Source organism: Lissotriton helveticus, chromosome 3_1, assembly GCF_964261635.1.
Source record: "Lissotriton helveticus chromosome 3_1, aLisHel1.1, whole genome shotgun sequence".
NCBI lineage: Eukaryota > Metazoa > Chordata > Amphibia > Caudata > Salamandridae > Lissotriton > Lissotriton helveticus.
The window spans coordinates 1,407,262,468-1,407,290,360 of NC_136061.1; the positions used below are offsets into that span (position 1 = coordinate 1,407,262,468).

Here is a 27,893-nt window from a genome sequence, read left to right on the forward strand (position 1 = left end):
TCATATTAGCGAGATATAATCTGGGACAGTAAAATGTGCATGAATTGTGTGTGAATGTTGGAGTGCTGCATCCTGTTCATGTGTGTGTGTGAAGCGTGTCTTTTAAAAATGAAGGGGCAATCCACGCCGGTAAAATATCGTTGCCTAGAGACACCGGGAAATTCCCGCTATGTTCACACATGGAGTGTGCCCGCGGTGGCGCGAGATTCACATGACTCGTGTGCAGAGGGTCTGAGCCCCTGGGCCTCCCTGCCCCGAGCAAGCTCTCACACTCTGGGCATTGGTCAGCAGAGGGAAGCTGTTCGGCTTTTCAGCAGACGTGACTCGAGCTATACCCCTCCTCTTCCTCTCGAGTCTCATCTTTCCTATCTCTCCACTCTCGTCCACATCCCTCTTCTACCTTTCTCCTTCTTTTCCACCCCTCTCCTATCTTTCCTCCCGCTCACTTCCTCTCTCTTCCATATCTATGCCCCCTATCCACCACAGCCCCCTATCTCTTCTACCTCTTCCACAATATCTCCCACACCCCATTTCACCTCTGCCTTTCCTCTTTTCCACTCCTTTATTTTTCCAAACTCTGCATCCTCTTTTTGTATTGCATATCTTCATTTCCTCCACTTCTCTTCTTCCTTTCCACTTCTTCCTTTTTTCCTCCTACTCTTCCTTTCCTCTTCTTTTCCTCCTCTTCCGTTCCTCATCTTCATTTCCTCCTTTTCCTTTCCTAGTCTTCTCTTCTTCCTTTCCTCATCTTATATTCTTTTTTTCCTCATTTACTTTTTCTTAGTATCTCTCTCTCCCCCTGTTAACCGTTATCTGCATCTCCATGTCCTCTCCCTCCATTCATTGCCCCTCTTCTCCTGCCTTCACCCTCTTCCTGTCTCCCCCTCCTCCGTCCCTATTTTCAAAGTAACACGTAGTAATCACCAGGGAAACAGTCACTTGTCGCTTCAGAGCCCCCACATCCTAAAAATCTCACCACACACTGGAAGGGAGCAGGCTCTGGGGTCATCGGTCTAAAGCACTCTTCTAAAAACATTAATCCACACAAACTGTCATCCAGAGACCCAGTACCCCTGATACTCTCCTGCAGCACTCTCACCACAGTGATACTCGTGTGAAACCAATGACGCGTCAGAGGGAGAATGACACCAAAGGATGAAAGGCAGAGGCTGCCCAGCAGAGATGTGAACCTATAATCTACAAAGAAAGACACACACACACACACATACACACTCACACACAAACACACCCACACACAAACACAAACACACACGCACACATACATACATACAAACACACACAAACAAACCCAAACACATACACGCACGCACGCACACATACATACGCACGCACACAAAGTCACTGAAAAAAAGGACGTTAACACTAGGTATCAATTACATTAAACAATGTTCCATGTGTAGCGCTTAACATAAAAGCCCTTTATAACTGACACCTATTACATTTTTTGGGAGCAGAAAAGAATGTTCTTTATCCTCTAAAAGGCAACGAATGAATAGCCCCTGACAACTATCCAACACTGCCTGAACATTCTAGCCATCCTAGCTGCAGAATCGTCTCTTCCCTGTATACCCGACCATATTGTATAAGGCTATTAAAACAGAGACTTTTTAGGTCGATCCTGAGCAGCGCATGTGCTGCTCTTCGAAGCACGCTGTATTCAGGTATGGACTTGTTAAGATAAGCTTGCAGTTTTGTCCTATCGCTGAAGGTTGGGAAGTAGTGTCTGGGGCGTCCTTTAAACAAGCATTTGCAATGCAATAGGTCTCACTTTTGCGAGAGTTTAAGCTATTAGCATTGTAAATGACAATGCCTTTTTATTATGTTTTATTAACAAAAACATAAATAAAAGGCACTGCCATTTACAATGCCAATAGCTCTAACTTTAATAATGCGAGACCTATTGCATTGCAAATGCTTGTTGCAACCAGTCTCTCCATACATGTAGTCCACTTTGACTATCTGCATGTTGTTCATGGAGGGCTTCAGTAGCATGAACAGTTCTAACCAACTAGCCCTTACTAGGCTCAAATGTCATGTCTGAGAAATTTTGCTTAAAAAATAATTATGTTTGGAGAACTTTTATCCAGTGGATTTCTTGCCCATTCTGCACCGAAATCAAACTGAGAATGTGCTTTCTGGTGATTCTTAAGACTCGACCGGTATCAAAAGGCGCTCTTGGCTTCTTTATGAGAAAATATTGCTGTAAAACGTTATTACAAGGATTGCAGGAGTACTTGTGCCCTTGGCTTTCATGCACCTCCACCATTGTTGGTCCTTCAACCAGACATTTATGAGTGCACACTGATGCGAGTAGCTCCTAGTGCAAAGTCACACTTTTGCAGCACAGCCTTTTCTTGTACTAAACCACCAGTTGATCCCAAAGATGGTGTGGTAAAACACAGAAGTGCTCTTACATTGGTACCAAATCATCACATGTTTTGAGGACACTGGACCAAATCCGACTTCTAAAGCCATAACTCTCCATCCAGTAGGAAGGAAGAAAAGTCTCTGCTTAAATGCCTTTTTTCAGATGTGGAGCCAGTCTCGCTTGAATGTCCCATTCCAGCAGCACCATCAATGGTGGTTTTTAGGTATTGACTGTTTAATAGATTGACATGTTTGAATAAGACAACATCCCCATATCATTTCAAAACAGTGGTAAGTAGTAATAACATGCATTTATTTAATATATTAGTGTATTTTTAATAGCCCATTACTTTGATTGTGAATGGCTAAATTGTAGCCTTTTAGGTGGTTGAACATTAAACTCCTTTCAGTCCTCTAGATGTTTTCGTAGTTCAGGTGTCTGCCTAGTTCTTTGTGAGGTAGCAACAGAAAATATTCCTAATTTGGACAACTCCAGTGCTCAGCTACTGTTTTTTGCAGATATCTCTTGGCATGACTGAGTTGGGTTAATTTGATGATTTTAATATATTTACTTAGCAGCATCCAACAAACAGTTCCCATTTTTGCTTCATGCTTTGCGTTCAGCTGAGCTCTACTAAAACCATTCGTTCAGGATCTTACAGATCCATGGCCGTTCCAATCTCCTTTGTATTGTTCATGGGCCATTACATTGTAGAAAATGGACTACCTAAGTTGTCCCCCTATGAGGTACACTGAAGGTGTTGTGTATTTCTATAGGTTCTGAATCGATCCCCCTATTCCTGACCCTATTCTGGTTAAACTACCTAGCTAGTTAACTAACAGTCAGCCCATGAGGCAAGAAATCCCCCATGATGCAGATACCGTTATCTGACGCAGTCACACTACGGCACAGGAACGTGTTATCTGATTAGGTCATAACGCTTGAGATCTAATTAGACAAGCGACATTCCTCCAGCCCCTGATAAGGCATACGACATTCTCATAACAAATCAAACCTATGACAACCTGGAAAATCCGTGCGGCCATTGTTTTGATTTCACAGAGAACTTTTGCAAAAGAATGTGCTAACGAGCAAGTCGTATGACATCTTTATTGACGTACCTATGTCCATCCTTACGTCAATCTCGGCACCTTTAAGGTATAAATATTGCCGACCTTGCCCTATGCAAACACACGCGTGGTGACAAGACGGAGCAGCCATACTTGCCGAAGCCGAGAGCAGAAGCAGACCCCGCAGGCAGCAGCCCCGCCTTCCTGACGCGCTGAGAGACGCGCTGCTATCTCAAGCCGAGAGACCCAGCACCGGCGCTTCTGGGCAGCCATCGCAGGCAGCCTGGAATATCGAGAGCAGAGAAAGAGATACCATTCCTCATTCATCCTAAATTCCAGGTACAGAACTGAATAACCCCTCCTAGAGAATTCTTTAGTTATTCACTTGGCAAAAACAAACTTAACTTAAACTGTAACTTTCTATTCCCGCCCACGCATTAGACTTAGGTCAGGTACACGGGGTAGGCGTACTTAGAAACACCAGTTGAGTACGTTTAGTCAAATGTATATGTGTATGTAAATATATTTTAATCATTTTAAACATCATATGGCTCAGAAACCATATCAATGTTTTTACAGTATTATTTTATACTATTGCTTCTAATGTATGCACTTTACTTAACTATAAGTATTGCAATAATATCGATCCATTTCTCTTGTACGAGAAAAGAGACTGATCAATAAATAACATCTTTTATTGAACACGCCCGTCTCTTCCTTTTCTCTACATTCTGATGAGACTAAGAATGCACGTACTGACTGAGTAAAATAATTGCCTTGTGCTCACACGACTCTCGAGATTGACTCTTGATTAGGGGAGAGCAAAGTTTTCATGTTCTATGGTTGTCAGAAACTAAATCCCTTCTTGTCTAATCAGGGGAGTTAATTCCTTCCTTGAACATTCGAGAAAGTTTCTAGCGAACTCTGAGCTTAGCTGGCAAACCCAAAAATTAAGTCTAGTATCGACAGTAGTAGACCTAGTTAACGTCTGGTCTAGGCCTTTACTGCTGTAGGTACTATTCCAATGCGCAGAGCCTATTGGGAAAATAGGAGCTACACTACAAAGGAAGGGGTCCCGACGAACTTCTCCTCACCTGAGTGGGGTGTGCTGCTTTGAGGTGGATTTGGAATGCATATCTTTTAAGGTGGTGTCCCTTTTACTTTTTAGGTCGAGCCAAGCGCAGCGCATGCACGCTGCTCTATTGGGAGGCCTCTTGGAATCACTCCAGACTTTCTCAAAACTTGTCCGTGTGGTTTTTCAACTTCCACACATTCTATTGGCCTTTGCGTGTGGCTTTCAAAAATGAAAGCACGCAATTGGCCAAAGGGGGATGCATGTACCACCTGTTCTGTAAATGTTCACTCCCACGGCATCCAACTGTCGGGAGCGAGCACCGGCGTGCTGGGTGCCAGCTGCATTCCTCGTCGTGGATCATTAATCACAGCGTGGTCGCTTTCAGTTTAGCGGCTGCCCTTATTTTTTTCACTCCCCGCCTCACTCCCATGGCATCCGCGCCCACTTCACAACCCCTAACTTCCCTCCCACATCGCTTCTACTAAACCACTCCACACTACCCTTTTACCCCTCGCCCTGAAAATGTATTCCAACTCCCTTCCACACATTCCCTCCTGCACTCCCTTTCGCTGCCCTCCCGTACTTATTTGCCTCCGACACTCCAATTCTTTGCTTGAGTCCTATCTTGCCTCCATAACCCTCACTGGGTCGCCATCTCACTTCCACGCTCCTCCCCTAATGCCTTTACCACCTCCTTTTACTACCCGCCCCATCCTCACTGCCCTACTTCGCCTCCCTCATTCCTCATCTCCTACTTTACCACCCTCCCCACATCCTTCATAGCCACGCCCATTCCTTCACTCACCTTCACCCTCTTTACTCTCCATTCACTGTTCCACCAGCCACCAATCGCCCCTTCTGGCCCTTGTTCATCCCCAGCTCTCTTCTACTAAGATCCACTAATCCCTTTCTCCCCCATCATACTAACTTACTCTACGCCCACTCATTCCTTCACCCATTCTGTGTCCTCGGTGTTGTACGTGTAGCACGTGCTCCGCGTTTACCTTGTATTGTGTGCTTACCTCTGTGTACTCTCTTCTACTGGTACTTGATTTAGGTGTACTCTGATGTTTCTATGTCTTTTCACCCTTTTTAAATGTGCTACCACCACCTGATTGTCTTCCATATCGACCTTCATGCTGCACGTGTACTATGTGCTGTGTGGCAGTCATGTGCGCATGCTTTGTGCTCGGCATGTTTTCTGTGCAATATACTGCTACCTTGTGTTTCGTGGCCTGCCTTGTTCTGTGGACTCGGTGCTGTACATCCTCCGCCCTCTTACCTGTGTCTTACTTGCACCCTTTCTACCCCGTGCTTTGCGTACACTAAGCTCTAAGTATGTGTCGCCACAACAAGGCCCTACTGTGAACTCTGATGTGCATATATTGTACAACATATTGCCATGTGTTCCTTGTGTGGTGTATATTCTGTGTTCTACACTTATTCTGTGCTATACACACATGCACTCTGCTCAACTTACACCATGTTTCCCGGATTTTACATGTATTTGTGCTCACTGCAGGGGACAGTGTTTAACCTTATAGTCACAGCTCCAAATCCCGGCAAATTCACTCAGCCTTTTATCCTTTCTGAGGTCGAGAAAATGAGTACTCTTGAGTTGGGTAACCAATAGACATCTGTTATTCAGCACCAAGATGCCCCTTTGTGGGTGAAAGTGCGCTTTACAAGTAAACGTTATGTTATGTTACTATGACGAACTGCCCCCACCTAACATTCAAAACTATAACAAAAAAGCATTAGAACAGGCAGGGAAAAATTGACCGCGTTGTATAAACAAAAAAACTAGAACACATATTAAAAACGTTAACAAAGCCAACTGCTCTGTCTAACACTTATAAGGCCCCAAAGGCGAGATCTATTTTGACCATTCCCAGGTGTGGTAGATTCACTTGTCCTAGCCTGTTCCGTAACTGTGGATTGCGTTATATTCCCACCCTTGGCTATAAGACCCTCAGCTTGAGACCTCAGCCGGGCGCTGCTGTTTTTCAAGGGGAACACATTACCATTGGTCAAGCTTAAATTCAATGACGGAGGTAGCCTCACACTTGTCTGTGGTCCAACCATCGCTGTTAAATTTAGAACTAAGGTTGCCCCAGTATTGGAACTTTCATAGATTCCCATGCTTTTGTATCATTCTCCGTCGTCGGAATGGGAATCTCAGTAATAAAAAATACCATAGTAGTAGGTACAAAAGAGAAAGGAAAGGCCTAGGCCTCATTCCCTTTTGCAACATATCAGCCTCTTTTTGTAAAAGAGACCAAATTTTACACATCAGCCAATCAGAAGAGCCTCACCCCTGGAACCTTCCTGAAGGAACCTCAGAGCCTCAGATTTTCTACCGCACGTTGTGCTAGGGAGTCTCCATTGAGCTCTGCTCTATTTTCAACACTTTCAAGTAGATTTCTACAGTTTTTTCTTCAGGATTTCTTCAGTTTTACTTCAGAAATCTCTCCTTTTCATCAGGATGTCTGAAGTTGAGAAAAAGAAAGCCCTTTTCAAGCCCTGTTCCACCTGTGGAAAGAAAAGGCTGTTTGTGGAGGACAAACACAAAGATTGCATTTACTGCCTTTATCCGGATCACAAGGCAGAGGACTGCAAAATTTGCCGCACTCTCTCCACCAAGACCTTGAGAGATCGTGCTGGAAGACTGCTTACATGGCTACAGAGGCAGAAGGAGAGGAAACATGGAGTTTCCAGTGATGAGGAGGAATCGTCTTCATTTGCTTCCTCAAAAAGGTCAGTGAAAAGGGGTAGAGGTTCCCCATCTTCCTCTGTTGGGCGCCCCTCAAAGGCTTCAAAAAAGACCCCCAGAGAGTCTGATAGCCGGGGTTCAGGAAGTTCCCCCCACTGCAGTGGGAAGGATAAGGCAGAACTGGTTTCGCCTCCTAAGGGTGAGAAGACAGACCCAGCCTTCAAAAAACCCTCCTCACATTCTTCAGAGAGGAGTTCTAAGTCCTCTACGACGAAGACATCGTCGACGGTGGGTCCGTCGACGAAGAAAATGAAGCCCAAAATCCAATTGGTCCCGTCGACGGGCTCGTCGGCGGGAGAATCGTCGACGAAAGCTTCGTCGTCGAAGAAGGTATCGTCGACGGCAGCGTCGACTGGAGATGTGCCGACGACATCGTCGACGAAGACGGCTTCATTAACATCGTCGACGAGGAAACCATCATCGTCGACGGCAGTGACGACGAAGGCGTCGACGACGGTATCGACGACGGTGGTGTCGTCGACGAGTGCATCGACGACGACAACAATATCTACGACGTCGGCGGGCTCGTCGACGGTGGTGTCGACGGCGACATCTGTAATTCCAATATCGTCGGCGAGGATATCTCCGGCGTCGACGGAACCATCGACGATACTGGCTACGGAGGGACGAGTGATGGTTTCTTTAACGAGAATCACTCCTGAGATGACATCCCCGAGAAGGGTGACCCTTTTACCGCCAACTTTGTTGTTGGACCAGGGAGAATCTGAGGAAGACGGACAGGATGCTTATGACTATGCCAATAGCCCTTCTCAGCTACGAGTCAAGAGACAGATTCAGAAGGGGCATATGACCAAGGGGAAGGAGAATATCATCAAATGGCCCACTCTAAGGGCTATGTGCCACAAGACATGACTTCGATTCCTACAACATTCCTGCATGACCTCCACAAGATGTTGCAGGACTATAAGTCAAAAGCAGAAAGACCAACACCACGTAGGTCTGCTCCTTCGACACCAGTGAGGAACCCCTCATCTGTAGTCACTCCGGTACTTCCGATACAGACGCCACCTCAACCTCAGCGGCCGGTGCCTCAGGCTCCGTCAGAGCCAGCCGATGACCCGGATGGGGATGGTGATGATGATGAATCATCCAATGATAACCAAGAGTCGGACCATGATTGGGATGAATATGATGACTACATCATCCCAGACCAAGCTTCGCCTCATCAAGACTTGGTAGATTCACCTCCTGCTGACATCGGCAGTTTTCACCAGCCGGGAGATTTAAACTGGTAATGCCCGCTCAAATCACGGACTGTTTCTTATATGATTTCAAAGAAACACACCGCAAGACAACAAGGTCGATTCCAATTGTGGATCATTTGTGGGAGGAAGGTTTGAAAGCTATGAAAAACCCAGCGACGGTGGTCCCTGTGCTACCACGTCTGGATAAAAAGTATAAAGCACCAGATGATGGACCTGCAGCGCTAACGGGCCATCCAAAACCTGACTCTGTCATCTCACAGGCAGCACAGAGGAAGTCACGGAACCCCTCTGCTCCCTTAACGGCCCCTCCTGACAAGGATGGACGACGACTGGATAACACGGGCAAGCGGTTTTCATCGATGGCTAGCCTGCTAATACGTGCCGCCAATGCTTTGGCGATATTAGGACGATATGATCGCCAATTGTGGTGTGATGTAGCTCCATATCTGGAACAGCTTCCACCGGGGTCAGTGGCGGAAGCAAAGAAGACTTTACAAGAGGGTGAGGCGGTCTCTATGGAAATTATAGACTGTGCCATGGACATTGCCACGACGTCCTTTCGGGCGTTGGCAGGAGCGGCAGTGTTAGGACGCCAAGGGTGGCTGAAGGCGACTTGGTTTAGACCGGAAATTCAGAACAAGGTCCTTGATCTGCCCTTCGATGGCGAGGCCCTATTCGGGAAATTAATAGATGATACTCTTCAAGAGATCAAAAAGGACACAAACAGCCAGGTCGCTAGGTACCCTCCAGTATCGCAAATCTCCCTTCAGAGGTTCGAGAGGCAGAGGAGGTGGTTATAGAGGTTCATACCAACAACAGCAGCAACGCTATTCTTCAAACAGCTCAGGATACCAGCAAAACCGCCAGTCATACCAGCAAAGGCAGGGCCAATCTTCGGGTTACTCGAGGCCTTACAACAAGGGCAAGCAGGCTGCCCGTGGACGAGACACATCTAGGCGCCAATAGCGGCCTCCTGGCTCTGCCTACTGTTCCCTCCTCCAAGAAATCATCAGTTGGAGGCAGGGTGTCAAAATTCCTTCAAAATTGGTCCAAAATAACATCGGACCGTTGGGTGATCAACATCATAAGGCGAGGACATACTTTGGAATTTATGGAAGTCCATCCACCCAGGCCCCCGGCAGCCATTCCATCGAAACATCTGCGTCTCCTAAGGCTCGAAGTACAACAAATGCTCCGCAAAGGGGCGATGGAGCCGGTCCCCTCCAAACAACAGGGCCAAGGTTTCTATTCCAGGTTCTTCCTGGTGAGAAAGACGCTGGAAAAATGGCGCCCCATCTTAGACCTCAGGGAGCTAAATACCTATCTCGTCTCCCTATCCTTCCGGATGGTATCCCTACAGGACATATTGAAGATGATCAGCCCGGGGGATTTCATGGCCACGCTCGATCTGGAGGACGCGTACTTCCATGTCCCGATTCACCCAGCACACAGAAGGTTCCTACGCTTCACAGTAGCCAAGAGCCATTTTCAGTTCAGGGTTCTGCCGTTCGGTCTTCGCTCTGCCCCAAGGATTTTCACGAAGGTGCTGGCACCGGTGGCAGCATTTCTGCGAAAGAACCACTTCCAGGTCTTCCCTTATCTGGACGATTGGTTACTGAAGGCCCCGTCCAGAAGGTTAGCGCAGGACGCTGTGCAGGCTTGCACCAATCTGTTCCAGAATCTGGGGCTCACTTTGAACAGAGAAAAATCCAGGCTGATGCCCTCAAGAAGAGCACGGTTCCTAGGAGCAGTGTTAGATTCAAGGCTCTCGAGGGCGTTTCCTACTCAAGAGAGGAAAGAGAAACTGCAACGGTTGGCACGAAACCTTCGGGGAAAAAGGTGTCTTTCTGTACGCAGCTACAAGTCGCTGCTAGGGGTGATGTCATCATGTATTCCCTTAATTCCACACTGCAGACTGCGGATGCGTCCCCTGCAGGAACAACTGGATCTCCAATGGAAACTAGTGCACGGATCGTTCGAGGACAAGGTGGTTGTCACTCGGGAGATGAAAGAGGCAGTGATTTGGTGGTCGCATCAAGACAATTTGTGCCAAGGTCTATCCTTCGCAAGCGTACCATCGCCTCAAATACTAACGACGGATGCGTCATTGGAGGGATGGGGAGCAGTGATGCAGGATCTGCAGGTCAGCGGTCATTGGTCTCCTCGCGAGCAAAAACTGCATATCAATCTGTTGGAGCTGAGAGCGATCAGGCTAGCTCTTCAAGCCTTTCTTCCGCGACTCCAGGGTTCACAAGTGCTCATCAGGACGGACAACACCACAGCTATGCATTATGTGAACAAAGAAGGAGGAACGAGATCACTCCTTTTGTCGCGAGAAGCTCAACAGATATGGGAATGGTCAATTCTTCAGAGAATTTCACTAAAGGCGGAGCACTTACCAGGAGTGCTGAACGAAGGCGCCGACAGACTGAGCAGGTTATCCTCAGTCAGTCACGAGTGGGAACTAAAACAGCAGGTTCTGGATCTACTATTTCAGACATGGGGCACACCGGAGGTGGACCTATTTGCAACGCCAACCAACAAGAAATGCCGGTCATACGCCAGCAGGTTCCACCATCAAGGCTCATTGGGCAATGCCCTGTCGATGGCCTGGACAGGGAGGTTTCTTTATGCGTTTCCACCAATTCCCCTGATTCCACGCCTCATCAGGAAGATGAAGACGGAACCATGCAAAATACTCCTAATAGCCCCAGCATGGCCGAGACAATTTTGGTACACAGAACTACATCTGCTGTCGCTAGTTCCTCCATTCCTGCTGGAGGAGGTTCCGGATCTTCTGACAATGTCCGGAGGACAGGTTTGGCATCCAGACCCAAAATCATTACACCTGACTGCATTGCTCCTGACCAGCGAGAATCCATGAATGTCCCTCTTTCCAAGGAGATCAAGGACATCCTTTCTCAGGCAAGAGCACCTTCAACAAACAAGACATACAGATTAAAATGGAAAAGGTTTTGTATTTGGTGTAAAAAGGAAAAGGTTGATCCTTTTACTTCAAAACCTCATCAACTCCTGCCTTATCTACTCTCGCTAGCAAAGTCTAATCTGACCCATTCTACGATCAAGGTCCATTTGGCGGCAATTTCAAGATTCAGGAGATCTGACTCTGGTCCTTCATTATGGTCTTCAAGAATTGTCAAGCAATTCCTCAAAGGCCTGTTCAGGGTCTATCCACCAGTGAGACCTCCTCCTCCAACTTGGCATTTTAACTTGGTCCTGGCTCAACTGATGAAGGAACCATTTGAGCCGATTCACCGCTCAGACTTGAAATACTTGTCATGGAAATTGGCTCTACTCTTAGCCCTGACATCGGCTAGGCGAGTGGGGGAGTTGCAGGCCCTTACTATCCAAGAGCCGTTTTTACAGTTCAAAAGGAACACTGTCATCTTGCGGACGAACCCAAGATTCATTCCTAAAGTTCCTACAGACTTTCACTTAAATGAACCAGTAATTCTAAAGACATTTTTTCCAAACCCAGTCACTCCAGCGGAGAAGACATTGCACACTCTGGATTTACAACGATGTCTAAAATTCTACTTAGACCGTACCAAGGAATTTAGAAAGACTTCGCATTTGTTCATTGCCTTTGGTGGTCCAAGCAAAGGTCTCCCTCTGTCCAAACAGGGGATCTCAAGATGGATTTCGAGTGCTATTCTGCATTGCAACAACATAGCAGGAGAACCTCTGGGGGGCAGGATCCGTGCTCACTCAACGAGATCAGTGGCATCCTCAACAGCCCTCTTTGCGGGGGTACATATAAAGGACATTTGCAGGGCTGCTACCTGGAGCAGCGTGCACACTTTCACTAAGCATTACTGCTTAGAGTCATTGCAGCAGGATGATGCGGCGGTGGGCCAGGCTGTCCTGAGGAACCTCTTCAAGTGATTGGTGAGCTTTCCTTTCTAACCCACCTTCCATTGGGAACACATTTTGTGATTTCATTTTTAATGTTATAAGGTACTTATTTACAAAATGTGTTTATGATGGTTTACTGCTTGCTATTCTGATACAAAAGCATGGGAATCTATGAAAGTTCCAATACTGGGGCAAGAAAACAAGTTACTTACCTGTAACTTTGGTTCCCCAGTATTGGTAACTTTCATAGATTCCCATGCGCCCACCCACCTCCCCGGGGAAAGCTCAGCCTTCAGCAAGTAGGGTGTCTAGCACACAACGGCTACGAAAATCTGAGGCTCTGAGGTTCCTTCAGGAAGGTTCCAGGGGTGAGGCTCTTCTGATTGGCTGATGCCTAAAATTTGGTCTCTTTTACAAAAAGAGGCTGATATGTTACAAAAGGGAATGAGGCCTAGGCCTTTCCTTTCTCTTTTGTACCTACTACTATGGTATTTTTTATTACCGAGACTCCCATTCCGACGACGGGGAATGATACAAAAGCATGGGAATCTATGAAAGTTACCAATACTGGGGAACCAAAGTTACAGGTAAGTAACTTGTTTTCTTTTCATAGATGCAATTTCGTCTCTTAAGAGGGAAACTAAACTTGTTAGCGCACAGATCTCCTGCGAGACATTATTGCCCTTAGAGCCAGGATGTACTAGAGAAACTTGATGCACTCCATTTGAAAAGAGCCTAGGAATAGAATTGTCAGGAGTGCCTAAGCCATTGTCATCTCAGGGGGGGTATATCTATCATAGTACTATCACTATGTATATTGGCCAGGACAGAGAACCTATTAACACATGGGATACATTTATTAGCTAGAGAGGGCTGGCAATTATCTACTAAATTGAGGTTGTCGGTATTACTCTCTAATATTCATACTTGGTGCCGTTAAATACTCTCTTGTGCCAGGGTCAGATTCAGTAGTGCCCTTGTGGTTTGTGCGAAACATGGCAGGAATAACAGGCAAGACATTGTCCCCTTTTTCTGTCCCCATCCCACCTGTAACAATTTGCGAGACCACACTGGTTACTTTTGAATTGAGGTCACTGTTTAAAATTGCCTCGCATTCTTCCACCAGGCTGTCATTGCGATCAATGACACAGTTAGCTGCTGCGTGTTTAGCCACCTTCCTTGCCTTTTTGCCCTTACATGATTTAGAAAAAGTTCCAGTCTCAAGGTCTCAAGCCCCCCACTTCCCCCCTCCATTGTTTTGCGCTTCCCCATCCGTATCACCCCCTTCTAATTGAACAATTAACAACAATAATACCGGGAAGACACCACTTAATTTAAAGTCCACTAAGTGTCTGTAACGGGGCGAGGCGAAGCGACAGCGAGGGGTGGTGGACCCCCGGCAATGACCCCGTCCTACCTCCTTCATTCCAGACAGACACCTGGGACACCGAACAGGACGATCTCACAGATGAAGAACACGGCGCCTTTAACTGGGAATTCAAGGAGGAGGAAGCCCCGCCTTCGAGGTACGTCAGGGACGCCGGATTGGATAAACAGGAGGAAGTGATGTACCTGGCGTGTGACATCACCCAGGAGGAGAAGGCGAGGAGCGTTGTCGGAGAGCAGAGGAGGGAACCACCGAGCCACGAAGAAGTGCAGCGAGAGGAAGGAGAAGCGACCCACGGAGAGCCAGGAGGCCAACGACCCCGTGAGCCGCCGTGCCACTCTCCCGGGGGAGGAGCGTGGCTAACCCAGGTACGGGAGCGTATGGCAGCTTGGGTGGGCAAGCGAGTGTGCATAGTGTATAAAGCCCCGTGTTTGACCCCCTCGTCTTCCCATCCTCTCGTTTCCTTATACCCGCGTATATCCCTCACTGTCTGTCCGGACCCGTCACCCTTCACCCTGCATATCTGTACAGAGATACACCGGTGACCCCCTCCAACCACTGCACATGGTCCCAAGGGCATACCCCAGTAGGCGATAACACTAACGGCTCCCTCTCTGTTGGTTTTCCTTGCATGGGTCCCCGGAGCTCAGAGACTCGTCAGCCCGACCAGACCAGGGGACGCCGTCACCGGAAACATCATACCTGACCCGTTCAAAACCCGAACGCCACGACGGATCCCAGCCAGTTTGCCAACAAAGAGAGACTCACGCTCAGGACCAGGAAGACTTTGATGTTACCCCAGAGACGCCTAATACCAATAAAGCCTTCTTTACCCACACGACCCGGTGTTCCTCTAGTTACTGTCCCACAGCCTGGTATAATGGAAACCCCAGAACCCCAAGCCCAGGTTACAGTGGTGTCAGAAGTGGGATCTACTCCCTCAGAACTCGACCCAAACATGGAACAAGTCATACAGACATTGATAGAAGGTCAACAGAAATTGGAATGGGCCGTCAACCAGCAAATAAGCACCGCGGACGCAGACAGAGCGCTCTTCCGCAGCACCATGACGCAGCAAATGGACAATCTCCACAAAGTGGTGCAGTCACCAGGGGCCCCCGTGGCGCTAGATAGAAGGCCCACAGGACCCCATCCATCTGGTGTGGCACTACAAAAGTACGTCGTAGGAGAAGATCCAGACGCCTTCCTTGTCAATTTTGAAAGAGCCGCCCGCGCCTGTGGTTGGCCGGAGGAGAAATGGCCTTTCTTCCTAGCGCCCTTGTTGACGGGCGAGGCCCAGACAGTGTACCAGGTTGCGAACCATGCGGGCACATCCACGTACGAGATCAAGGGGGTGATCCTGGACCACCTGGGAATGGATGCCGAGGCATACCGCCTCAGGTTTCGGAAGGAGAAAGGAGTCCCGGGGGAAAACCCGAAAACCCTGTATTTGCGTCTCAAAATGGCAGCTGAAAAGTGGCTAAGGCCAGACATTAGGAATAAAGAAGACGTGATGACAAGCATAGTCCTTGAACAATTCATGGAGGCGCTCCCATATGGTACTCAACGATGGTTGAGACAACATCCTGGACTGACGGCTTCTCAGGCAATAGAGATGGCGTCCAACTATACGAGGGCAGCCCCGAGATCCTACCCGTGGGACACAGAGAAACCCACAAAACCCCCAACCCCTCTCGTCAAGACAGAAAAAAAGAAGACCGTCTATGAACTCCTGAAGCCACGGCCTTTCCGCCCGGATGTGACCCCGTTGAAAGGACCCCAGTGTTTCGAATGCGGGGAGTGGGGCCATATAGCACGGTTATGCCCCCGAAAGAAACCCAGTGAGGAGCCCATGGACGTCGGATATATACCAAAAGCAGTGATGTACTCCGCCGAAATGGGACCATCTTATTATGTAAGGGTGCGGGTGAACCACGTCATGGTGAAAGCCCTCCTTGACTCAGGGTGTAGACAATCAGTCATCAGGGAAAGACTACTAGAACCCTCTCAGATAGGGAAAGAAGGGGAAGTACATATACGGTGTGTTCACGGGGACGTCAAGACCTATCCCGTTGCACGGATCACTGTACACCCCATAGGGAGGGAACCATGCACCGTGAAAGTAGGCGTACTAGGGTCCCTGCCCGAAGAACTGATTCTGGGGGTTGACAATCTGCAGTTCCTGGCCCTGTTTAAACGAGAGCTAGATAATCATCCAGCTGGGGCATACTTGTCTGCCGAACCAAGGGATTCCGATTTGCACAAGCGAACGACCCTACCCTCTTGAATGCGTGGGAGGCCGCCCATCTGGCACAAACAACAGACGACAGGCTAAAGTACCCCAGGTTTAGCATAGTGAATGATCTGCTATACCGCGAAGGCAAGGAGGGAGACCAGAGTCAACTGGTGGTGCCAAAAGACTTTAGAGAGCAAATATTGTTCTATGCCCACACCCACCTGACAGCAGGGCACAGCGGGGCCGAAAAGACCACCCAAAACATCTTACGGTTGTTTTTCTGGCCTGGCATATATAAAGAGACGGAGGCGTATTGTCAACACTGTGAGGTGTCTCAGCGGAAAAACCTGACTAAACCCCCATCAGTACCGTTACAGCCCCTGCCCATTATCGGCAATCCATGGGAACGCGTGGGTATGGACCTCATAGGGCCCTTACCACGCACCTCCCGAGGACATACCTATGCCCTTGTGGTGGTGGACTATTCCACCAGATTTCCCAAGGCGTTTCCGTTAAGCACTCCAACCACCAAGAACATAGCTGAGAAGCTGGTTGAATTATTTTCACGAGTAGGGTTTCCCCGGGAAATCCTAACAGATCAAGGGACACCCTTCGTGTCGCGGATGATGAGGGAGGTGTGTAAGACTCTGGATCTCCATCACATCCGCACCTCAGCTTATCACCCCCAGACAGACAGGCTGGTGGAAAGATATAACAGGACCCTCAAGAACACCCTAAAAAAACTGTTGAGTGCCGAAAACAAAGATTGGGACAAAATGCTCCCGTTAGCTCTTTATGTGGTAAGGGCACAGGTCCAGAGCAGCCTCGGTTATTCGCCCTTTGAGCTCCTGTATGGCCGGCAACCGCGGTCCCTTCTAGAGATCACCCGAGAGACATGGGAAAGAGAGGAGGCTACTGAGCAACGGTCTCTGCTGGAGTACACCCAGCAGTTACGGTCCCGTTTAGGCAAGTTGCGTGATCTGGCCTATTCGAACCTACAGTCGGCCCAACACCACCAAAAGAGCAACTACGATAAAGGGAAACGATGGAGAACGCTGAACAGAGGGGACTGGGCTTTAGTGCTGCTCCCGTCTTCTACGCAAAAATTCAGGAGTGAGTGGAAGGGTCCGTACCAAGTGCTTGAGAAGTTCGGCAACACCACTTATAGGTTGCGTATGTCACCCAGTCGTAAGCAGACCTTCCATATAAACCTACTGAAAAAGTGGTTGGGACCAGCTCCCAGATCGACTAATCTGGTGCTACCAGAAAGTAGCACCGAGTCAACCCTGGGTTCCTTGCCCATCAACCCAGAGCTCATCGACTCGGAAAAACAAGAGTTGCTTGACGTACTCCGCCGGTATTCACATCTGTTTTCAGATACACCCGGGTGCACCCATCTAGCAGAACATGAGATACAAACAGACAAAGGGCGAATGGTAAAACAAAGAGCATATCGCATTCCTGCCGCAAAAAGGGCGGATGTACGTCATGAAGTAGCAAGCATGTTGGAACTTGGGGTCATCCGACCATCAAAGAGCAGCTGGTCATCCCCCATTGTTATGGTCCCCAAACCGGATGGGTCCACCCGGTTTTGTATGGACTTCAGGGCACTGAACGCCATTTCCTCGTTCGATGCATTTCCCATCCCCCGGGTGGACGAATTGATAGAACGAATAGGGGAGGCCAAATACATAACGACTCTGGACCTGACGAAAGGTTATTGGCAGGTACCCCTGAGGGAGGAGGACCGCCACAAAACCGCCTTTGCCACAGAGGACGGGCTTTTTGAATTCAATGTCCTTCCGTTCGGCCTCCACGGGGCACCTGCCACGTTCCAAAGACTCATGAATAAAGTGTTGGCACCCCATAGGAGGTACAGTTCGGTATACCTAGACGACATCGTCATCTTCAGTCACTCCTGGAAAGAGCACCTAGACCACATAACGAATGTACTGGCATCTTTGGGTGAGGCCAGGTTGCATGTCAATGCCATGAAATCAAGAGCGGCTTACCCCAAGGTGAAATACCTCGGGTTCATGTTGGGAGACGGGGTGATTGCACCCCAGGAGGAGAAAATCAAAGCGATCACTGAGACACCTTTTCCTTCCAATAAAAGGGAGCTCAGAGCTTTCCTAGGCCTTATGGGCTACTATCGTCGGTTTATTAAAGACTTCGCCGAGATAGCAAACCCCCTGACCAATCTCCTACAGAAAAACGTGAGAAACGTCCTACCGCGTCCTCCCTCCGATGACGCCAGGAAGGCCTTCCTTCAACTGAAGAAAGCCATAACCACCAGCCCAGTGCTTATGCCCCCTGACTTCGGAAAACCCTTTTCCCTTGCGACAGACGCTTCCGAGTCAGGTATCGGTGCAGTACTTTCCCAGGTGGGGGATGACAACGCCGAGCACCCCATATTGTACATAAGCCGAAAACTACATCCGAGGGAGCAGAAGTATCCCACCGTGGAGAAGGAATGCCTCGCTATTCGGTGGGCAATTGACAAATTGAGATATTACCTGGAGGGGAGGGCGTTCACTCTCTACTCCGATCACGACCCTTTACAGTGGATGCACAGGAACAGGACCCAGAATGCCCGCGTCCTGCGATGGTTTTTGTTTCTTCAACCCTTTTCGTTTACGGTGGTGCACCGCAAGGGGAGGGACAATGGGAATGCTGATTTCCTTTCTCGCATGCCCCTTCTCCCCGATCGGGAGAATCCAGGGGGGGAGGAATGTAACGGGGCGAGGCGAAGCGACAGCGAGGGGTGGTGGACCCCCGGCAATGACCCCGTCCTACCTCCTTCATTCCAGACAGACACCTGGGACACCGAACAGGACGATTTCACAGATGAAGAACACGGCGCCTTTAACTGGGAATTCAAGGAGGAGGAAGCCCCGCCTTCGAGGTACGTCAGGGACGCCGGATTGGATAAACAGGAGGAAGTGATGTACCTGGCGTGTGACATCACCCAGGAGGAGAAGGCGAGGAGCGTTGTCGGAGAGCAGAGGAGGGAACCACCGAGCCACGAAGAAGTGCAGCGAGAGGAAGGAGAAGCGACCCACGGAGAGCCAGGAGGCCAACGACCCCGTGAGCCGCCGTGCCACTCTCCCGGGGGAGGAGCGTGGCTAACCCAGGTACGGGAGCGTATGGCAGCTTGGGTGGGCAAGCGAGTGTGAATAGTGTATAAAGCCCCGTGTTTGACCCCCTCGTCTTCCCATCCTCTCGTTTCCTTATACCCGCATATATCCCTCACTGTCTGTCCGGACCCGTCACCCTTCACCCTGCATATCTGTACAGAGATACACCGGTGACCCCCTCCAACCACTGCACATGGTCCCAAGGGCATACCCCAGTAGGCGATAACACTAACGGCTCCCTCTCTGTTGGTTTTCCTTGCATGGGTCCCCGGAGCTCAGAGACTCGTCAGCCCGACCAGACCAGGGGACGCCGTCACCGGAAACATCATACCTGACGCGTTCAAAACCCGAACGCCACGACGGATCCCAGCCAGTTTGCCAAAGACTCACGCTCAGGACCAGGAAGACTTTGATGTTACCCCAGAGACGCCTAATACCAATAAAGCCTTCTTTACCCACACGACCCGGTGTTCCTCTAGTTACTGTCCCACAGCCTGGTATAGTGGAAACCCCAGAACCCCAAGCCCAGGTTACAGTGTCCCAAAAAAAAAAAAGAAAGAAAGAGTCCCCGGCTTGAAAAACAAGACAAATGTCCCAGAGAGAATGACAGTTCCTTTGAGTAGAAGACAGCTATTGTGCCCCCAACTCACGGACCGATTTAAATGAAAACGCAAGGGGGTGGCCCTGGCCTGGCTCCTTCTGGCGCTGACGGGAGGGCCGGGCGTCCTTTGAGGGCCTCCGGCGCCCTCTCCTGACGCATTGGCAAGCGTCCAGAGGAAGGCACCCTGGGAAATGTAGGCAGGGTTGCAAAAGGAATCCGTCAGCCGTTCCCCTCACGGCGAGATACTGGTGAGGTTAATAGCAGCCAGGAGCCGGTAGTTTACTGCAGGTAAGCCGTTTCCCTCACGGCAGGGCGAAGCAGAGCGAAGTTTGCGTTTCCAAAATGTCATATCCATCATTTAGCTTGCAAAAGAAACTGCATCTTTATGTATAGTGTAAATTCCTTCCCAGTCAGCCTACAATAATAAGTAGACAAAATTGATTCTCCGCTAGGAATTGATCACTAAGAAAAACATTGCTATCAGTGCTAAACCTATAGTACCCCATCTTCTGCTTTTGTTTTAATGTAATATTTCATGTGAACAACATCCATATGTTCTCATGCCATATTGAATGCAAGCCTATACCATTTGTGCATAATTATGTTAAACCCAAGATCTCTATTAATGGTGTCTATGCTTGCGTTCCAGTCAAATAAACTAGTAGTGAGAGTTGTGAATATTTTAGTGAGTCAGAATAAATCCAGCGGGTCTTCATATTCAATACTTTTTGGTTGCATTTACAATGAGGGTCAATAACTTTAACATCAGATTTCCCAGATCATTTGTACTATTGTTCCAGCTTCATTAAACATGCATTGAACACAGTTGAGCTTACACCTAAACTTGTTAAACCTCGGTCTGTTCCCCAAGAGTTTGCTTCACTGGAGATCTGATTTTCAGAACAACTCAACACATATTTGTTCACAGCCAAACGCAGAAGATATTTTCTGGAAGAATCCTGCAACAGTCTTTTGTTGTGCAGATGTCCCTGGATCATAATCAGTCCTTTGGTGATTAGGTCCCTGGATCATAATCAGTCCTTTGGTGATTAGGTCTCATTCCATTTGGAGATACTTCTGTCTGCAAACCTAATTTTGGTTTAATCTCTCACGTCTTTCTGTAAACACTGTGGAAGACTTCTTTGCTTACCAAGTTTCTCTGATTTTTTTTCTTTGCAAGGATGTACTCATTGGCACGTAATTTTAAGAGGATTCCTCCATGAAGGAGACCAAGTGGGAAATACTGTCTTGGAATGTCAGTGGCTCTTAGTTTCAAGGACCCCATTGTTAGGTGCTGAGAAGTCTGAAACTAGTTTTGTTAGCACTCTACAGCATCATGTGTACATTGATGCATAGTAGGCTGTGCATATCTGCCATAATGAATTTCCCCAGCACGTCTGCAAACTGACAAATATATTGTTAATCATAACCTTAGTAGAATAAATGTCTAATGCCTTTCATTTCCATCACCCTGGCCTGGAAATATCTATTTTATAGTTATAAGATTAAATTGTGCAGGTGCCAGGTTCAGTTTACATTATGTCTGGTTTTACATTTTTGACTAAGGAGTTATTTAAAACAGTGCAGTTATTGAAGTCATGGGAGCATGAAAATTCCTATTCCATAAAGGGAATTTCCTGAATTCTTGAACTTTTTAATTCCTTGTCAGATACAGAAAATGTATTCTGTTAGGTACACTTGCATTCTGATTTTTCTTGTAAAAAACACAGTATTTTCAATAAAGAAAACCCAACCTGGTACACAAGTATGTAGTGCTGTTGTTGTCGTCAATTTTTTTTCTTCGTATTTCTTGCAAAAAATGTGAAAAAAATATGGATTTCCAAATTCGGGACATCTGTTGATGTTGGTAGTGGTTACGCATGCCTGATTTTTATTTTATTTTAGATAGTAAACATTTAATAATAATGAATTAGGTCAATTTTAGAATAACTGAACTTGAAATTTAACAGCAAAACATACTTTGAAATCATTAAATGCAAGTCAAAGCAGACTAATCAGAAAATATACTTATAAACATGGACTCCAATAGTACCTAGTGCAAAAATAAGTCAAGCAAAGCAAATAGATGCAGGAGTAAAAAATGTATTAGATTGTTTAAATGCACTCTGATATTGACAAAGATTTCTCCCCATCCAGGCACATAGCAGTGCTAGCAGAAACCATAAAGAAGGGAATCCACGACGCTGACTCAGAAGCTCGCATAGTAGCAAGAAAGTAAGTTTTAAATTAATAGCCCTTGGTACGCTGATAAACGCATTGTAAACTTGTAGGCTTTGATAATCTTCTTTGAGTCTATTAATAATGTATCCCAACTTCATTTTCCTTACTTTTCCAGATCTAATCTCCTATACTGTTTGTGACATGTTAACTTCATTTTATTTTCAAACATGTTCCTGGAGAATACTTCCTTTTTGTTTAGTTAGCAGTGATAGCATTTTTGAATACCCTTTTCAAGTTTTCCATCTAAGTTATAATTCCTTTGAATGGTTCTCCAAAGTATGTTTTTTTTATCCTTGTTGAAATTGTAGAATGAGCACCATGTATATTTATAAAAAGACTTCCATTGCCTGGAGCAAAAGTGTAGTACAATGTGATGCCCATGTTTGGCGCTCAGCTTTTTGATATTTGAGATAATACATTTTGTTCTAATGCTTTTATTCATTATCGTGCTTGTTCGAGATCAGGAGGCGATCAGCCAAGACACTGTATAGAGATGCCCCGGGGGGGTTGCAAATGGCCTCCACAATGAGAGATTGACTTACTAAAAACTCAGACACTCTTTGAAAGGGATGGTCTTGTGTGCTTAAAGATGATTAAGTGATTTGGAACTTTGTTCTAATGCCATGCATCCATCAATCAATCGAAGAGTTCTTGTAACGCATGACTTTGCACCCCAGGAGGTCCCCAGGCCTAGGTCCTAACTTCTGTGGTCGAAGAGCCATGTCTTAAGCTTCTTCCTGAATTTAAGTGAAGGTCGGTGCGGAAGTGAAGGTGGAGGCCATTCCATGACTTGCCGGTGAGGTAGGCGAAAGACCGACCTCAGCAGCGTTTCCAGCAGATACAAGGGGTGTGGGTCAGGGCGAAAAAGGTGGAGTGGAGTTCCCTGTTGGGTCGATGGAACGTCAGGCGGTGGTAAACGTAGGCGGGCCCAGAGTTGTGGTGGGCCTTGTAGCCGTGAGTAATGAGCTTGAAGAGGCATCTTTTCTGTACGGGGAGCCAGTGGAGTGCTCTGAGGTGTGGAGGTGGTGCTTGTTCTCCTGGGGAGGTTGATGATTAATCTTGCTTCCATGTTCTTGATGGTCTGGAGGCGTTTGAGCAGTTTGGTGGTCCCGGCGTAGAATTTGTTGCGTTAGTGGAGGCAGTTGGAGATGAGGGCTCGGGTGACTGTTTAACTGGTGGAGATGGGGATTCAGCGGAAGATCTTGCGGAGAGTGTGCAAGCAGGAGGAGAAGACGGCATTGACTTGTTCTTCATGGTTAGTTGTCTATCCAAGATGATTCTGAGGTTGCATGTGTGGTTGGAGGGAGCCGGAGCGGGCCGAGTGCAGTGTGCTATCAGGTGTTGTCCCAGAGGGAGGGGTTGTTTTCGAAGATAAGTACCTCAGTTTTCTCCCAGTTGTGCTTCAAGCTGTTGGCCATCGCCCAGTTGGTGATGTCTGACAAGATGTCCTAGAAGTTGGCTGTGACGGTATCTTCTGTGAGGGAATGGTTGAGCTGCACCTCATCGACATATGAGATGATGTTTAGTCCGTGGGTCTGGGCGATGTCTGCTAGAGTCTTCCGGTAGGTGTTGAAGAGGGTGTGGCTGAGGGAGGAGCCCAGACGGATGCCGTAGATGATGATCTGGGGTTTGGATAAAAAGGTGTTTAGGTGGATCCTGAGTGTTCAGCCGGAGAGGAAGAAGGCGATCCATTTGAGAGCGTTACATTGGATACCCAGGTGGTGGAGTATGATGATGAGGGTGTGATGGGAGACAGTGTTGAATGCCGCAAAGAGGTTGAGGAGAATGAGGGCTGCTGTTTCCCCTTGGGTGAGGAGGTGTCTGATGTTATAAGTAGCTGTGATCATGGCAGTCACAGTGTTGTGGCTGGCCCAGAGGCCTGATTGGGAGGCTTCAAGAAAGTTGTTCTGTTCGAGGTACTCTGTGAGCTTGCAGTTGATGGCTTTCTCATAGTTTTTGGCTGGGAAGGGGAGTAGCGAGATGGGCCGATAATGAGTATGGTGGGGAAGGCAGAGGGTTTTTTCTGGAGAGGATTGACCTCCGCATGCTTACATCCAGCAGGGACGATGACTGTTGAGTTGGATGTGTTGAGGTTCTCTGTGTGGTGGTTGCTGATTTATTCTCCCCCTAGGTTGTAGATGTGTGGGCAGGAGTCCGTGGGTGCTCCCGAGTGGATTAAGTTCATAATGGTGGTGGTGTCTAGGGTTGATCGCTGCTTCCATTCAGATAGTCGGTGCATGTCAGTGGCGCCAGGCGCAGCAAAGTTTACCATCTTCGGTGGGCTGGATACCTCCGACTCAATAGGCTGGACGATTTCCACGTCTGTAGCCCTTCGGCGCTACGCCTGGCAGTGGTCGACTGTTTTTTCAGGGGATGTCCAATCCACTCTTATGGACATACCCTTTGTTGGCCGTCGCCTGTTCGGCTACAAGGCAGACAACTCGCTGGAGGTCTATTTTCATGTGCCAATCCTTCCTAGGCACAGGAAGTGGCTACGCTTTACAATAGGTACAAAACATTTTTAATTAAAGTCCTACCTTTTGGACTTAGGTCCGCTTCATGTGTCTTTACGTAGATCCTGGCACCAGCGGCAGCCTATCTACGTCTGCAAGGCATACAAATTTATCATTACTGAGACAACTGTATAATAAGGGCTCGCTCTTATTTACAAGCAGTCCAGCACACCCAGACTTGTCAGTCACTGTTTCAAAACCTGATTTTCAATAAATCATCACAAGTCCCAACTAGTACTAGCTCCGATATGAACGTTTCTCGGAGCATCAATCAATACAAACCTAGCAAAGGTGTTTGTCTCACACGAACGACGGGCCTGCAGCTCCCACTTGGTGGTTCTTCTACGTACAAAAAAGTCCGTTTCAGTAGATCCTCAGTCATTCCTGGCCACGGCCTCCACCTGCATCCCGTTGGTTCCCAACTATAGATTACACATGAGAAAATTGCTCGAGGAGCTAGACAAGCAGTGGCTGCAGGTCTCCAGTTCATTCGAAGATCTCATTCAAATCACTCCTCGGATGCAAGAGGCTTTTTGTTTGGTGGGTCCAAGAAAGAAATTTGTAGAAGGGGTGTGCGTTTCCTTCAAGAAGCGCCCAATTACACAATCACCACAGACGCATCCCTCGAGGGTTGGGGAGCATATCTTCAAGGGCTGAAGGTCAGCGGGAAATGGAACCCTCAACAAAAGGCTTGGCGCATCAATCTGCTAGAGCTAGGTGCCATCTTCTTAGCCCTCAAATCCTTTCGCGCAATCATTCAAGGGGCCACAGTATTGGTTCGCACAGACAATACTTCAAGTATGCATTACTTAAACAAACAGGGAAGAACGAGGTCGGTTCTTCTATCTCAGGAAGCCCAAGAGATATGGGCTTGGGCGATACGACACAGGATCAATCTCTTGGCTGTTCATGTGCTGTGAGTTGCAAATGTGCTGGCGGACACCCTCAGCAGGTCAACGGTGTCCAACCACGAATAGGAACTGCAACAGCCAACGGCGGATCGAATCTTCCAGCAGTGGGGTTATCCCGATCTGGACCTCTTTGCGACAAAAAAGAACAGCAAATGCTTGTTTCTTTGCAAGCTGGCATCCCCACAGGGACTCGCAGGGGAAGGCGTTTTCGATAAACTGGTCTCAAATATATGCTTACGGCTTTCCTCCTATACCGTTGGTTCCGAGAGTTCTCCGGAAGATGAAGAAAGAGCCGTGTCGCTTGATTCTCATCGCCTCCAGGTGGCCTCACCAATACTGGTTCACCGAACTCCTTCTCCTCTCAGAGTGCGATCCAATACAGTTTCGACCAATACAGAATCTCCTCTCCATTCAGAATGGTAAAATTTGCCATCCGGATCCTGCTTCTCTAAAATTAGCAGCTTGGCGCCTGAGCACCTTGAATTAGCTCATCTGAATATCTCGGCGGATTGTAAGGAGGTACTGGCTTACGCGAGAGCACCTACTAAAATAAAGACATACAGACGTTAATGGAAAAGAATGTGCATTTGGTGTTAATCTGCTGGGGTTCACCCATTTCATGCAACGCCGGACCAGATATTACCTTTTTTCTTGCACTTGCCAAGATCAGGCTTATCTCATGCAACGTTGAAGGTCTTTTTGGCAGCCATTTCAAGGTAACGTCAGGATGAGTCCACCTCTCTTTATTCTTCAAGAATACAACAGTTCTTTAAGGGACTATTCAGAATGTTTCCTCCTGTACGTCGTCCGCCTCCATCAGGGCATTTTAATGTAGTATTAGCGCAGCTCATGCGCCACCCATTTGAGCCAATTCACAGGGTGTATTTCAAATTCCTAACATGGAAAGTTTCTCTTTTGCTAGCATTAACTTCATCTAGAAAAGTCAGTGATGATCAAGCTGTCACCGTCAATTCACCTTTCTTACAATTCACGTCCAATTCTATAGTGCTACGTACAAACCCAAGGTTTATGCCTAAAAAAGTGCCTTCGGATTTTCACCTGAACGAACCAGTCATCTTAAAGACGTTTTTTCCTAATCCGCAATCCCCTGCGGAGAGGGCATTACATACCCTTGACATTAGAAGATGTTTAAAATTCTATTTGCAAAGGACCTCTGCCATTCGCAAATCCGATCAACTGCTTATTGCCTATGGAAAGATACGGCAAGGACAAGCAGTGCCTAAACAAACCATAGCTAGATGGATTTCTGCAGCTATTGACTTTTGCCATCTTCAAGCTGGAAGACCTTTACAGACAATTCCAAGAGCTCACTCTGCAAGAGTTGTTTCTTCCTCGACTGCTCTTTTTGCTGGAGTTCCTCGTCAGCAAATCTGCAGAGCAGCGACTTGGTCCAGCAGACCTACTTTCACCAAGCATTATTGTTTGAATACTGCCATCGAGGCTGATAAGTCAGTGGGTCAAGCGGTTCTACGCAATCTTTTCAGATAAGATGAGCCTCTGTTTTCCCTCCTCCTCTGTACTGCTTTCCAGACGCTTATTCCATGCCTAATTTGGGTGCATTCTCATGTGATTGCAAGTTTTTTCATGCATATATGAATGTTGGCATTTTATTATGTGAATGTATATACTTGCTAAGTACAAACTTATGTTACAAATAGCGTCTTCCAAGCATTATTTCGGTACTGCTATCTACTCTGATTCAGGCATGTGAATCTATGAAAGACACCCTAATTCTGGAGAAGAACAATAGTTACTTACCTGTAATCTGTGGTTCTCCAGTATTGGTGTCTTTCATAGATTCACATGCAACCCGCCCACCTCCCCTCTGAGGCTCTTTAGGCTAGGATGTTTTAGCTTCACTCCTGTGCGAGAAAATCTGAGAGCCTGAGCCTCTGGGGAGAACATTCTGGTGGGTGCTGTTGCCTGATTGGCTGCAGTTTGGTCTATACAAAATGACTAGGATAGTCATGAGTGTGGAAGTTTTTAATCTTGTAGCTTGGGCTACTTTACTTCCTGGTTGGGTATTACCAAGTTTTTCTAAGGATATTATTGCATATTACTGCTTTTTATATACCGTGGGACTCCCACCCCGACGACGGGGAATGATTCAGGCATGTGAATCTATGAAAGACACCAATACTGGAGAACCACAGATTACAGGTAAGTAACTATTGTTCTTTTATGCTTTCCTATAGATAAAAGACCTTAAAAAATGGCCAGACACAAAAAACGGATTCCCTGGTATCAAACCGGATTCATGGCAGATAGTGGTATAATTGAAAAAATCATGACTATCACTTTTATCAAACCATTATGCAAAAACGAAATTCAATAAACTATATGCTTGCTTCCCCTCTATTGTTTGCTCTGGCGATGGAGCCAAAGGCTGCTCATGCCAGGTCGGGGAGGTACTATTCTGGGCTCTTGGTAGAGGGGC

At 47.5% G+C, this 27,893-nt stretch overlaps 1 protein-coding gene across 5 annotated transcripts in view; it reads left to right on the forward strand.

Annotated features, from left to right (window-relative positions):
• CLASP1 (cytoplasmic linker associated protein 1) overlaps positions 1–27,893 on the forward strand; it is a 1,618,163-nt gene that overhangs the window by 666,644 nt on the left and 923,626 nt on the right. For all 5 annotated transcript variants that reach the window (XM_078682066.1, XM_078682063.1, XM_078682065.1 and 2 more), the window contains exon 16: positions 21,928–22,005. In XM_078682066.1, the coding sequence (XP_078538192.1) occupies positions 21,928–22,005 (78 nt within the window). The remainder of the gene's footprint in view (positions 1–21,927; positions 22,006–27,893) is intronic.